The sequence below is a fragment of the Myotis davidii genome, unplaced genomic scaffold (genome assembly GCF_000327345.1).
Source record: "Myotis davidii unplaced genomic scaffold, ASM32734v1 scaffold395, whole genome shotgun sequence".
NCBI classification, from domain to species: domain Eukaryota; kingdom Metazoa; phylum Chordata; class Mammalia; order Chiroptera; family Vespertilionidae; genus Myotis; species Myotis davidii.
In genome coordinates, this window is record NW_006287904.1 from 4010074 (window position 1) to 4024672 (window position 14599).

At 40.4% G+C, this 14599-nt stretch overlaps 1 protein-coding gene across 1 annotated transcript in view; it reads left to right on the plus strand.

Moving 5' to 3' along the window:
- STAC (SH3 and cysteine rich domain) overlaps nt 1–14599 on the plus strand; it is a gene marked incomplete at its 5' end in the record, with an annotated part of 95329 nt that overhangs the window by 45127 nt on the left and 35603 nt on the right. The window contains 3 exons of the mRNA XM_006759656.2: nt 11527–11627; nt 13055–13136; nt 14244–14359. Of these exons, the coding sequence (XP_006759719.1) occupies nt 11527–11627; nt 13055–13136; nt 14244–14359 (299 nt within the window). The remainder of the gene's footprint in view (nt 1–11526; nt 11628–13054; nt 13137–14243; nt 14360–14599) is intronic.

Here is a 14599-nt window from a genome sequence, read left to right on the forward strand (position 1 = left end):
AACAAGGGAATGTTTGTCAAAGCACCTTCCTTCCTTGAACCTCAGTTTCTATGAGAAGCTATATCTGGGAGGGCCAGTTGGTTTCCACACTACTTGGTTGACACTGATTGCCCAGAGAAGCTTCTAAAGTGGCATCATAGCCCAGTGAGAAAATTATCGTGATTGATTAGTGATGTCTGCCATGGACACAAAATGAAAGGCTTCTTCAACACCTGTACTATGTATTTGCCATTCCTAGGCTACTGATCTCTAAGATAGGGCTTCTCAGAAATTGAATACACATGCAAATCACCTGCAAAGTTTGGTGAAATGCATACCCTGACTTAGTGGGTCCAGCTCAGGTCCTAAGATTCTGCATTCCTTACAAGGTCTCAGGTGATGTCAATGATGCTGGACTATGGGCCCCACTTCAAGTTTCAATTCTGTTCCACTTTTAAGTCAGAAAGCCCCTAAGAACTGTGTAGAAGGCCGTAGAAAGAGAAAATGAAGTACAGAATTAACAGAGAAAATAACTAATTCTCAATTTTTATAAGATTTCTAATCTTGTCTCTTGTGTAGATATTCATTTTATTCTTCCTTTTTTCAGAAAATAAATATGGGATACTTAACAAATATATGGGTTCATACATGTCAATATCTGAACCAAGGCATATACAAAGTGCTTGGGAAGCCTCAATGAGGGAACAGTCGTTCTATCTGAGGACGAAGATATGAAAGTTCCATAATGACTGTGGCATTTCGGTGGGGCATTAGAGGATAAATAGGAGTTGACTGCTTTCTACCAAACTCATTATAATTCTTAGAAGTACTTTCCCATTGAGGACAAAGAATGGAAACTTGCCATATATTCTTTGAAAGAAAAATGTAACAGAGTCAGCTCTTAATTTCTCAAAAGCTGGTGATATAGCCTACAAATCCATCCCAGTTAACCACTGCCTTCCTCCCTGTTCTTTTGGTAGACTCCTCACATGGAGGCACCACATCCAAAAGGCAAATCAGATGGTTATACTACTTGGCTTTGTTCTGAAATAGCATTTAAAAGGAGTTCTGGACCAATTCATTCTTTTATCCCTAATGTTCAAATGTGATGAATCAAAGATGCTATCAGAAAAGGTTTCAGTCAAACCTAGTTGATTAAGTGGGGAGCAGGGGCGGGGGAAATCAGGCAAGAACACCAAACAGAGATACAATGTCAGGTGTGGATTAAGTCAGATCTGCTTTAGAATTCTAGCTCTACCCATGTACTAGCTAAATGATTTAAACTCTCCGATGCTCAATTTTCCATCTGTTAAATGTGGAATAACACTAACTTGAAGGAATCATTGTGTTAGGGCTTGTGGAAGGTTCTTCATTTTTGGTGATCCTAAGCACAGTCCCCATATCAAGTGGCCCTAATCGTGACAGTCTCTCAGTTTTCATCTTTTCAGGAATAAAAACAGGCGGTTCTTTCCTGTACAAGAAGAAAGAGGGAATTTGTAATCAGGGTTCCTGGCTCAGATCTCATCTCTGCACCCTTTCTCCAGTGGCCTTAGACCACGGAACTTCCCTCCCTAAGCCTCAGTTCCCTCAGCATGAAAGAGAGCCAACAATAATTGTTGCTCTACATCCGTTTCTCAACCGGGGGCAATTTTGCCTCGCAGATAGGGGTTCAAGACTTAGCAAATAAAAAGATAGGACATCCAATAATTAAGTTTGGATTTCAGAAAAACAACCTATAAGATTTTAGTGTAAGTGTGTCACAGGCAGTATTTGAAATACAAATGGTTCATGCTATATTTGAGATATTCTCGGAATAAAAAATAATTTGTTATCTTAAAATTTAACTGGACTTTTCTTCTGTTTTAAATATAGTTTTATTTCAGAGAGAAAGGGAGAAGGGGAGAGAGAGAGAAGCTTCAGTGATGAGAGATAATCATTGATCAGCTGCCTCCTGCACACCCCACACTGGGGATCGAGCCTGAAATCCAGGCATGTACCCTGACCAGGAATGGAACTGTGACTTCCTGGTTCATAGGTCAATGCTCAACCACTGAGCCATGCTGGCTGGACTAGACCAGCTGTGGGCAAACTACGGCCCGCGGGTCGGATCCAGCCCGTTTGAAATGAATAAACCTAAAAAAAAAAAAGACCGTACCCTTTTATGTAATGATGTTTACTTTGAATTTATATTAGTTCACACAAACACTCCATCCATGCTTTTGTCCCGGCCCTCCGGTCCAGTTTAAGAACCCATTGTGGCCCTCGAGTCAAAAAGTTTGCCCAACCCTGAACTAGACTTTTCTATATTTAATCTAGAAACCGTGCCCCTGGGGACATCTGACAATACTTGGAGATGTTTTGGGTTGTCACAGTTCAGGAGGAGGTACTTCTGCATCAAGTGTGAGGCCAGAACGGCTGCCAACCATCGTGCAAGGCACAGGACAGCCTGCCCCTCCACACACACACACACACACACACACACACACATACATATACACACACACACACACACACACACACACGGCAAAAGTTTCCCAGGCCCCAAATGTCCACAGTGTAGGGACTGAGAAAATCTGCTCAGAAAACTTGGATTTAAAAAATAAAAGTTCTCTGAAATCTATAAAGCATTGAAAGCTGTCCATTACATTTTGAAGCAAAAATAAAGAGAAATAAGCACCTTCCCCTTGTCAATCAGGGGCAATGAAGATGGCCTCGTCTGTGAAGTCCGCAGCTTGCCATTCTGCTACAGAACGTTCCCTGGTAACTCAGAGGAAGGCCCAGCCTTGAAGGACATAGTTCCAGGAAAGGAAAACAAAGCCTGCTGAGGGTGTCAGCACGCACAGGGCACAGGCCGCACAGGGGTGAGGGAGGGGGAGCCAGGCACACTGAATGATGGCAGGACATGGCGTCCAGGGCAGCACTCTCCCCAAGTCCTAGGTCACGGCAAGTGGAGATGAGGAGTTGCTGCTACCTTTTGTTTTCCTAAGCTGTTGGGCTCCCGACCCAACCACTCATTCCCAACAATGGAAGCTCCAAAATCAAAACCACCAAAATGACTCCTCTCAACATGACTTGATAATTCTTCAAAACCGAAAACACTTCCTTTCAAAACTGTCGTCTCTTATTTCTTATTACGAAGGGAAAACATGTTCTTACTAGAAAATGAGAAAATACAAATAAAAACAAGAACTAAAAAGCTTTTATAATCCCACCAACCCAGATAGAAATATTATTAATGTGCCCTGCCAGACTTTTTTACATGCATGTATATGCTCATTTTAAATGAGTTTTTGAAATGTTTTGTTTTTACCCTGATTTTGACACTTTAATATTTTATTATAAATATCATATTATTTCAGTTATTATTAAATAAAAAATTATCTCAGTAGCCAAAAAGTATTTTGTTTATGGGTGCACCAAACTTTCATTAATTAATACCTTCCTTACTCTGTGATATTTTAGTCATTTCCCATTTCCTAATATTAGTTACAAAGCTACAATAAGTATCTTTGTAGTTAAGCCTTTGCAAACATATTATTTTCTTAAGACCCAATTCTGAAATTGCTGTATCAAAGAATTACGCACATGTTTAAAGCTTTTGATGCATGTCTCCAAAGTGACCTGAAAACAATGGTACCATTTTCCAATACGAGCAGCAGTGTCTGGGAGCGCCCGAACCCCACATCCAACTACTTATAGTTATTTTTTTCATTACTTTTCATCTTTGTACATTTGATAGAAAAAAATGGATATCTTGCTATTTTCATTTCTAGTTCTTTGATTACTAATTAAATTTGCCGTTCATTAAATCAGCGATTTTCAACCGGTGCGCCGTAGAATTTTTAAAATATGCAATACCTGACTGTTTAGTGAGGGGCACTGACCTCTTTTCCCTCAGATTCTCAAATAAAAAAAATGACAACAGCCAACATAACAGTCACCATTTCAGGTGAATGAATCAAAATTATACCTGTTGTTTTTGTCGGGTCAGCAAAAATATATATTTTGGGTGTGCCACAGAATCTTAGTAATTAGTTTATGTGTACCATAACATGAAAAAGATTGAAAATTGCTGTACAGCATGCTTAACTTTCAATTCAGTTTCTTTTTAAGCCCTCAATTTATGTCTTGGACAATATATTTTTGGCTTATCTTTTCCTTTTAAATGGAAAGAAATGCTCATAAATCTCATATATTACAGTATAATACCCTTAATTTTATAAGGCAAATATTTTCCCCAATTTATCTGTACTAGTGAATATATTTTCATATAATCAAATTTACCAACCTTTTGGTATATTGTTTTCTCTCATAAAAATCTTACTTTGAAAGATCTTCTCTACTCAAGAATAAATAAGCTGGTATTATATTTTCTTCAATTAATAGTTTTAACTTTTATGTAAATTTCTTAAGCCATCCACACTTTTGTTCAGAATATGCTATGAATTAGTGTTTTCTCAAAATAATTTACCAGGTGACTCATCAATATCTGTTAAATAATTCTGCTTTTCACTGCTGATTTGAAAGTCACTTTTATCAAACATTAAATTCTTAAAGATACTTAAGTATATTTTTTAGATTTTCAATTTACTTTACTGGTTATTTTGTTAGTTCAGCACCAATAGCTTTCTGGTTTAATTATTATTGTGGTTTATAATAGATTATTTTCAAAAATATTTTGCTTTTCTCAAGTATTTACTCTTCAAAATTAATTTTAGAATCATTTTGTGAAGTCTCCCACCCAAATCCCATTGAGATGTCAGCTAGAATTCTGGTATATTTACAGAACTACTTGGAGAAAATTGGCATCCCTTCAATGGATATTTTTTTCTTTTCTTATTTAATAATAGCGTGTTGAGTACTAGCAACATCAGGCATCTCGGTCTTCTTTCCAACTTAAATAGGAATTCATTCAACAAATATTTATGGGGTATCTCCTCTGGGCCAGGTTTTGCTCTAAGCACTTAGGCTGCATCAGGGAACAAGCCAGGGAAAATTCTTTGCCCTTCTAGAGTTGACATTTTAGTTGGGGAGACAATGGACGGACGGACGGACGGACGGATGGACGGACGGAGTTTTCTACGGTGATGGGTAATGTGGAAAGAAGAACAATGTTAAGCAGGGTGGGAAAGATCAGAAATCCCTAGACCAGGGGCAGGTTGCTGTATCACATGAGATGGTCAGGGTAAGACCAGGTCTGAGCAAGACCTGAAGATGAGACGACTCTGAGGAAAGAGCATCTAAGTGAAGGAAACAAGTAGAGCAAAGCCTACGGCAGGAGCATGCTGTGTGTAAGTACCAGCCAGGTAGCCAGCATGGGGTGCGGCAGAATGGATGAAAAGCAGAGAGGAGAGGAGGGCAGAGATCCTGTGCCATTGTAAGGACTTCGGCTTTTACACTGTAAAGTAACTACAAGACTTTAATCTAATTATCTTTACAAAGGGTTGCTCTGGCTACTATGTAAAGAACAGACTTTGCTAGAATGGGGACAAGGATTGAAGCAAAGACCATTAGGAGGCTATTATTACAGTAATGCAGGTAAGAGATGACGGTATAGCGGGAAGAATTGAGAATGGCCCAGATTCATGATATATTTAGAAGGAAGTACCCAGCAAGATTTTCTGCACGTGGGCTGCCTGGGGAAAACGGGGAGGCTGCCGAGGTTCCTGGCCCAAGTTACTGGGAGAGTCATATTGCCATCAACTGAGATGGGGAACTGTAGGCTGAATCGGTTGGTTTCTATGAAACCTTCTGTAAGCCAAAAGGGCACACAGGGAAGGGTAGCCCACTTCACTCTTAAGAAAGACCCACATTAGTATGGTAATGGGCTTTTTTGCAAAAAAAGTTTATGTCTCTTTTCATGCTACAACAGCATAGAAACCATGTGGCCTGCAAAACCTAAAATATTTGCTCTCTTGCCCTTTACAGAAAAACTTTTCTGACTTAGTCTAACTCCTCAGAAGAAAGACAAAACAAAAACAAAATATCTGCCTAAATTAATGTCCAAGATCAGCCTGGTTGAAGGGTTTTCTTCTGTAGAGATCCTCCATTCTGTTGCCAAAATCTTCACATTCCTGGAATATAGGTGTTTTTCAAAGAAGGAATTGGAGGTGTATCTCTCTCTCTCTCTCTCTCTCTCTCTCTCTCTCTCTCTCTCTCTCTCCCTCTCTCTCTCTCTCTTCCCTTTCTAAAATCAATAAATATGAAAAAAATTATAAACTTATTTTGGTCTACCTTAGGTTGTTAGAGGCCAGTTAACTTATCATATTAATACATTTTTACAAAACAAGGATCAACTTACTTGTTTGTAAATCGAGTTACAAGGGAAGGATTGGGATTTGGTACACACTGGAGAGTAGGATGTAGACCATGCTCTTTGTGGGTCATGCCTGATCCAGTCATGAGTTTAAAACATCCAGTTAAGCCTTAAGGAACTGGGAATCATGTTCTCAGGGAAAGTCACTATTCAGATAATACACCTTCCAGCCAAATCACCGCTTACTTTTGCATAGTGAGTTATGCCCGTTGGGTTTCCCATTTTGTGCTCATGACACCCTTTCTCAGATGGGGAGACTTGGGCTCAGATAATTAAGTGTCTTGTCCAATGTCTCAGAGCTAAGGACTAATACCTAAACATTTTGATGATTTCTTCCAGCCCGCCATGATCTCTGTATATATCATGAATGCAAGTACAAACACACATATCTAGATATGAACACACACGTGTAATACAATTTATGCATGGAAGTTGTAATAAGTTGTAGAACAATTGCCCTGCCTTTGTACTTTTGTATTCTTCCATTTGTACTTCTCCCCTCCAGCTCCACTCTTCCTTTTAAAAGATTCAACCAGGATGAGAAAACTATTTTTATTAAAGGCACTTATGACATCAATGTCATTTTCAAAACAAAAAATAACTCCATGAATAAGAGCATATCAACACTAGGAACAGCGATGTGCACTTATATCGGCTAATGCATTTGCGGCCTTGACTCCTAATGCATTATTGATTGTGTGAGTAATCCCCAGCTTAGAGGGTGTGGCAATAGAGTCAGCTGTGGGAAGAACTCTCGGTTTCCTGCACTTTCCTTCTGCATGTTTTCAAGGGTCTGTACTGGGCTCTAGAGCAGTGGAGCCTATAATCCGACCTTCATATACCAAGGGTCACATTATTGCAAGGGATTGACTTGACCCAATTTCCAGCAACTTTACTTATATTCTTTTTGTCACAGTAGTTCATGAGGCTAGTTTAAATAAGGTACTAATGGTACTGAAAATTCTACAATAGAAACTATCCTATCCTATAACCCAGACTAACTTCCAATGAGCAACCACTTTCAACTTCATTGGGTTTTTTCTAGCATTTATTTCAATATTTCTAAATGCTGTGCTTGTAACTACTATTTTAAAATATATTTTCATTGATTTCAGAGAGGAAGGGAAGAAAGATAAAAACATCAATGATAAGAGAGAATTATTGATTGGCTGCCTCCTGCACACCCCCTACTGGGGATCGAGCCCACAACCCAGGCATGTGCCCTTTACTGGAATCAAATTAGGGACCCTTTGGTTCTCAGGGTGACACTGTCTATACCAGTGATGGAGAACCTATGATACATGTGTCAGAGGTAACACACGAACTCATTTTTTTTGGTTGATTTTTCTTTGTTAAATGGCATTTAAATATATAAAATAAATATCAAGCCCTGGCTGGTTTGGCTCAGTGGATAGAGTATCGTCCTGCAGACTGAAGGGTCCTGGGTTTGATTCCGGTCAAGGGCATGCACCTTGGTTGCAGGCACATCCCCAGTGGGGGGTGTGCAGGAGGCAGCTGATCGATGTTTCTATCTCTCTATCCTTCTCCCTTCCTCTCTGTAAAAAATCAATAAAATATAAAGTTCATTGAAATAAATGAGCTATGCACAATTATCACATTCCTTGAAAAATAAATAAATAAATACCAAAAATATAAGTCTTTGTTTTACTATGATTATAAATATCAAAAAATTTCTATATGTGACACTGCACCAGAGTTAAGTTAGGGTTTTTCAAAATGCTGACACGCCGAACTCAAAAGGTTAGTCGTCATTGGTCTATCCACTGAGCCAAACCGGCTAGGACTCTACTACTATTTATTGATTAACCAAATATTTATTGGTTTTCTGCAATAGATGAGAATTCAGATCTCACCCCTCCAACACCCTCTCACTTGTTCCCTCTTCCTCACTCTCACCTTCCCAAAACAGTTGTATCAGAGCCTTGGCTCCCTTGCTCTCATCTTCCCAAGTAGTTTTATCACAATTTTGTGTTCACTGGATAGTCAGTTTATACACTACTGTGACTATTGCAATCTTCTGATTCAAGCATTATACTGTGATTATATTTCTTTCCTTACATGGATTTTATATTTCCTTAAATTTAAAATCACCCTTTCACTTGTATGCATGCATATAAGCCTAGCCAATGGACACAGACACCAGGGGGGTGAGGGCATGAGCGGGGGGTAGGGGAATAAGGATACATATGTAATACCTTAATCAATAAAAAAAATTTAAAAATCACCCTTTCCATTTTCTTGACTTTCATGCACCTATAGTTGTTTTTTTCAAATGTTCCCATATAGCTGTCAAATGCCATATCTATTACAATATTGAAACCTCAAAAGCATCAATAAACTTATAAGTTTGTTCCATGTTTTCCCACAAGTCTACTGTCTTATCTCAACTTGCAGCACCTGTCTAGAGCTAGTTCAGAATTTCAGGTGGACATATCATTTACTTTTCTGTGTCAGTTACTCTGTTGTGCACGGAATGAGCAATTTCCTCTTCCTTAGCTCATTCCCTCATCTTTCTAAGGCACATCCTCCATTAGTTTTCTAAGAAAGGGTAAATAGAAAGTTAATATTTTTGAATCCCTGAACATCTGAGTAGGTGTTTATTCTGCTTTCATACTTGTTGGTAATTGGACTGGATATAAAATTCTAGGTTGAAAATTATCTTCTCTCCGAATTTTTAAATTCCACGGATTTTAAAGGTCCATGGTCTTCTATTTTTCAAGATGCTGTTGGAAAATCCAATCTTCCTCTTTTCTGCTAAATTTATTGCTATTCCTCCAATCTCTGTCTTCCAAATATATGTTGAACTCTCTTCTGTTTTTGCTACTCTTCCCAGTAAACTTGTTATTTGGGGTTTATACCATTTTTAATTGTGGGCTGTAATTTTAATGGATTTTTGTATGAATAAGTGTTGAAAACCATGTGGTCATTCTATTATGTTTACTCAGTGTCCAGTGGTATCTTTATGTTTCCAAGTATTTCAACCCCTACAATCCCCTTTTGCATATATTTTGACATTATAACTATTAGAAACCCTGAGATTAGCCAATACTATTACCATTTTATGAAGAGACAGCTGAGGCTCTAGGAATGTTAATAGTTTTCTTAAGTTTAAAGAGCCAGCATATGACAGATTTGAATTTAATTCATGATTTTCTCACTCTATTGAGGCATAGGGTTACGTTCAGTGATGTCTTTGTGATGGTGGTAACTATTAATAGCACATGTCAGACCACAGATTTCCCATATCTTGCTTCAAATGTGAGTTATTCTTTTGAACTATTCTCTGAGCCACAGCATACAAGCTTTCCTCTTCAATCATTCTTGTTATTCCAGAGTAGAAATTGTAACACCTAAAACCAAAGAATTACTGATGGTCTGACTCGTAAAAAACAGATTGTGTTAGAACAGACAAGGAAAACTGAAATTATGGTGTTCAGGTCTGAAGGAAAACATTCTTTAATATATAATGGTGCTATTTCAGAGTCCAACACACAATGAAATAACTCTCTTCTTTGAAGCTTTTACTTACATTTTCACAAAGGGCACAAATAGCTTTCCCTAATTCAAAAACAAAAAATAAGTGATTTCTTTGGAAGTCCAGTCTTTTGAAGGCATTGCAGTCTTTCAGCTAAGTTGTTCTCCTCGAAAATGAAAAAAGATTTTCCAACTACTATTTATGAACAAGCACACATAGCCAGTAATTTATGATGTGTTTATACATCACTTAGACTTTCTGTGGTTCTAACAGCAGACATGCTTTGTGTTAAATGAGTCCTTCCTGAAGGGGTTTTTCAGGTATTACCTCGTGAAGGGTTTCCAGGGACTTTCCCAATCAAACATTTGCCCATTGGTTTTTTCCACTGAATGTCAGATTTTACCACCTGATTATCACCAAGCACATCTTCATGTAGGTGAAGCAACCCAAATAAATGAGAAAATATTTGGGTCAAGCAGTGAAAGAGTGAAGCCAGGCAGAAACTTCTCTGCCCTGAGGCAAACCATTCCACTGCTTAGACCCCCCAGGCTGCGTATCTGCAAAATAATCTCATACAGCCCAGCCAGTGCTGAGCGTTGAACTATGAACCAGAAGGTCATGGTTCAATTCCCGGTCAGGACACATGCCCAGGTTGCTGGCTCAATCCCCAGTATGGGGCATGTAGGAGGCAGCCAGTCAATGGCTCTCTTTCATCATTAGTGTTTCTATCTCTCTCCTTTCCTCTCTGAAATCAAGAAAAAATATATATTTTAAAAATAAAAAATAATCTCATACATAGACATGATCTCCAAGTCCTCTTTCAGCTCTTGAATGTCATCTCTAAGCCATCCATGAATCAACTTCAATTTACTATCTAAATCAGGCACCACTGTTTTAATACGTATGTGACTATGGAAGGATTTGGTTGTTAATTAATGTAATACATTCATTGACCATCATACTCAGAGCTGGTTATACAGTGACAAACTTAGCCTCATTGCATTCATAGTCCAGAGAAAAAGGCAGACAGAAACAAACTCTCAAAATAAATAAATGTGATTTTAGAAATACTGTGGCAGAGTGCTGTGAAAAGAATAATAGGAAAAAGATCATTTAGACAATGGAAGGGGAATGTTTCCAAGAAAGCCTCATTGAAGAAATGACAAGTGATTAGAAGGATGAGGAGTAGCAAGACACGTGAAGAGTGATAGAATCAGCATTCCAGGCTTATAGGGCAACATGTGCAAAGACCCTAAAGCATTAAAGAGCTTGTGCTTTCAAGGAACCTGAAGAAGATCATGTGGTTAGAGCAAAGTGAACAAGAGGGGGTTGGCCTGAGACAGAGTTAGAAGTAGGTTCCCACCAAATCATTCAGGACTCACACTACTCAGTAGCACATGCAGAAGAGCAGAAAGAGGTGACCTGTATAAAGAGCAAAGAAAGTGGAATTTTCTGCCTTGAATTGAGAAAACAATGAAAGTGGAGGCAGCTAAGATATTCTAGAGTAATGAATAGAAAAGGAAGAGGGGGAGACCAAAGCTAACACCTTAGGTAGAAATTGGGGGGAAGGTAAAAGAATCTACCATAATATTTTGCCCTTTTTGAAAGGTTCATACAAAGGTCATAGAAAAGAATTCCCTGGGTTATGGAAGTAATCACTCTCCCAGGGATTTCATACTAGTCACCAGCAAAGGGCAGGTTGTATCCTAACCAAAGCTCACTGTATGTCTGACAGGAACAAATGCTAAGCATGGACTACGCTGCAAAGCCTGTAAGATGAGCATCCACCACAAGTGCATGGATGGCCTAGCACCCCAGCGGTGCATGGGCAAGCTGGTAAGGGCCTGCCCCTGAGATCACTCCATTCAAACTCCTTCTCTGCAGCACCCGTGAGAACTGGCCACCGGGAAGGCAGCCCTAGAACCCCTGGTCTGCCAGCTTGGCTTCCTGGTTGGCAAAGTGACAGCAGAGGAGGAGCACTGTCAGCCCAAGGGATGAATGCTGCACATAGTGACCAACTTGTCCTAGCTTTAGCACGGGAACTCCCACATCCTAGAATTTTCCATGTTTTAAAGTGAAAGTTAAGCACCCTAGGAACCATATCCCAGCTCCAGGCAAACTAGGGTGGCTGGTCATTCTAGTACTTAATTGGCTGACAGCTCAGTGGGAGTCATAAGTAGGAGAGAGATTAACCACCCTCCCAAAAGTGGAGAGAGTAATAAAAATCGACAGCACTTTATTAGACTCATGGTGGCCCAACCAAGGGAGGTTGGGTGACCCTGGCCCATTCTGGACTGATCATACCATCTCAAGAGTGTGGGCTTCATTCAGCACTGGTGCCACACATCACTCAAAAGCAACCCAGAGATTTCAAAACTAGGATAGCCAAAGAATTGTAGAAGGAACCAAGAATTTCTACCCTGGAGATACTTAGGGCATGACAGTTATCTTCAAAAAATAGTAAGAAGAAGACATGTCACACAGAAGAGGGATTCTGTTGTCCTCTGTGGCTCCAGGAAGAAAGACCTAGGATCACTATGTACCAAGTCTTAACAGTCAGAGATGAAGTCACCAAAGACCTACCTCCAGGGTTAGCGAGAGCTCCCCCATCCATCCTCCGTCACTGGCAATGTCCAAACAAAGGAGATGCCACTGCCAGGAACTTTGGAGAGGACTGTGGAATTCTAGGAGAGGCTGGGCCACTACGTTTTCTTTCAATACTTAGAGAGTTCATCAACTTACTGTAATTGACAATGTCTTCTTCTTTAAAACTCTATCTCCTCCTCCAAAGGTTATTTCCACAAGTCAAGACAAAGACCATGGATGAGAAGTCAGAAAAGAGAATGGAATCTAGAACACAAAGCAGATGGTTCTTGGTAGAGCTCAATGAGACATAGAAAGGCTGCTTTCCCATTCTGGGGCTGATTTTAACCAACCACAATAATGAGCTGTAGTGAAATAAGGCATAATGGTCCATGGTATCCTGGGAGATAATGAGGATCCCAGACACAGGGGAAGCTGCAGTGGGCCAGAGAGGGAAGCAGCAGGACAGGGAAGGGCAAGGCTGAGGCTCGCTTTCTGGATAGAGCGTGGCTTGCTTATTGCCACCCTCCAAGGGTATTCGATAGCACAAGTCAACATCTTGAAGGGAGACAAGGAGGTACCCCTAGAAAAATCAACTGTTTTGATTTTTAGAGTTCTTATGTGGTTCTCTTCTTCTCATCAGTGACATTAAGCCCTTCTCTTTCTCATTCTCTCCCCAGCCAAAGGGGTTTCGGCGTTACTACAGCTCCCCCTTGCTCATTCATGAACAATTTGGATGCATTAAAGAAGTTATGCCCATTGGTGAGTTGGGACAGTGATGGGCTGAGCCGGGTTTTGAGTAGCAATGTCAGCATCCATGGCTGCTGTTCTCCCAGGACAGCAAAACCCATGGGGTGTGTGCGTGCATTTGTTTGGTGGCTGATGAGGTCATGATTGTGTATTTTGCTGGAAGGGAAAGATAATGTGGACCCAATTCTGCAGGAATATGCATCCTCTCCCTAATGAAGCTCAAACAACACCCAAATCCCAAAGGCTGCTGATATGCTACCCCATCCATCAGCAGCATGATGGAGTGGAAAGAGCATGGAGTACGGCATTCCACAGACCTGGTTCAAGTCCCAGCTTCCCCGCTGACCAATGTGTGTCTGCACAAGCTACCCACCCTGTTAAACCCTATAAAATGAGAACAGTAATGGCTGTTTTTTATAATTGTTGTAAAATATAAATTATAGACCAATGCCTGAAAGGAACTCAGTGAATATCAGCTATTCTTCAATTGAGACTAAAAAAAAAATGCCTTATATTTATAAACACTGAATTTATTCTTTAACAGTATCATTCAGTGTACTTCTATTTTTCTCTCCCTAACAAAATCTCTACATCGATGTCTGTCTTTCAGGGAGCAGAGTGGCAAGTTTTATGCTAAAAATGTATACACTAAAATGTTTGGCATTACAATTCATGAAGCCTGGGAATGTCCAAATCTTTCAAAAACACTTGCTTCCTCCTGCAAACTTCGGGTCTCAAAGGCTTCATTCCTGGGAAAGCCTCACTTCCCACTCGAGGAAGTAAAGATGATCTTTGGGAAGAACCTTGAAATTGGAGTCTGGGGGATGGATTAAAAAAAGAGGAAAATCAATCCATCAGGAAGCATTGGGAGCAGAGGGTGCCAGGTGTAGTGGGGTTCCCTAGCAAATGGGCACATGTCATGGGGGACACACATGTGAGGAAAACTTGACCTCAAAAACCAATTTTCCCAGGGGGCAGTGGGTCTGAGCAGCACCCGCTTCTCAGGTGCATGGAATAGGCGATGCATGATGCGGCCCAGGATATGTGAAAGGGGATTGGCTGCATTCCTGACAGTGAATTGAAACCTTTCTCTCAGATGAGCTTTCTCTTCCATTGCAGCCTGTGGCAATAAGGTGGACCCTGTCTACGAGGCCCTCCGCTTCGGCACCTCCCTGGCTCAGAGGACAAAGAAGAGCAGTTCTGGCAGTGGCTCGGACTCCCCCCACAGAACCTCTGTAATTGTCCTCTTGGTGCCCTTGGGCAGGGTGGGTTCCACCTAAATGCATCATCAGGGCGAGGCTGTTGTGAGTCAGGCAGCCTCCAAATGGAAACCCAAAGGGCTTTGGGCCATTGAAGGTTAATTTTCTGTTGCCAACACCCAGGAATCATTTAACTTTCCCCCTCAAAGACCTCGCTCTTGGCTTCATGTTCCTTGACTTTCTCTTCTGTATACTTCTCCTCTCCCCACCCCCCAC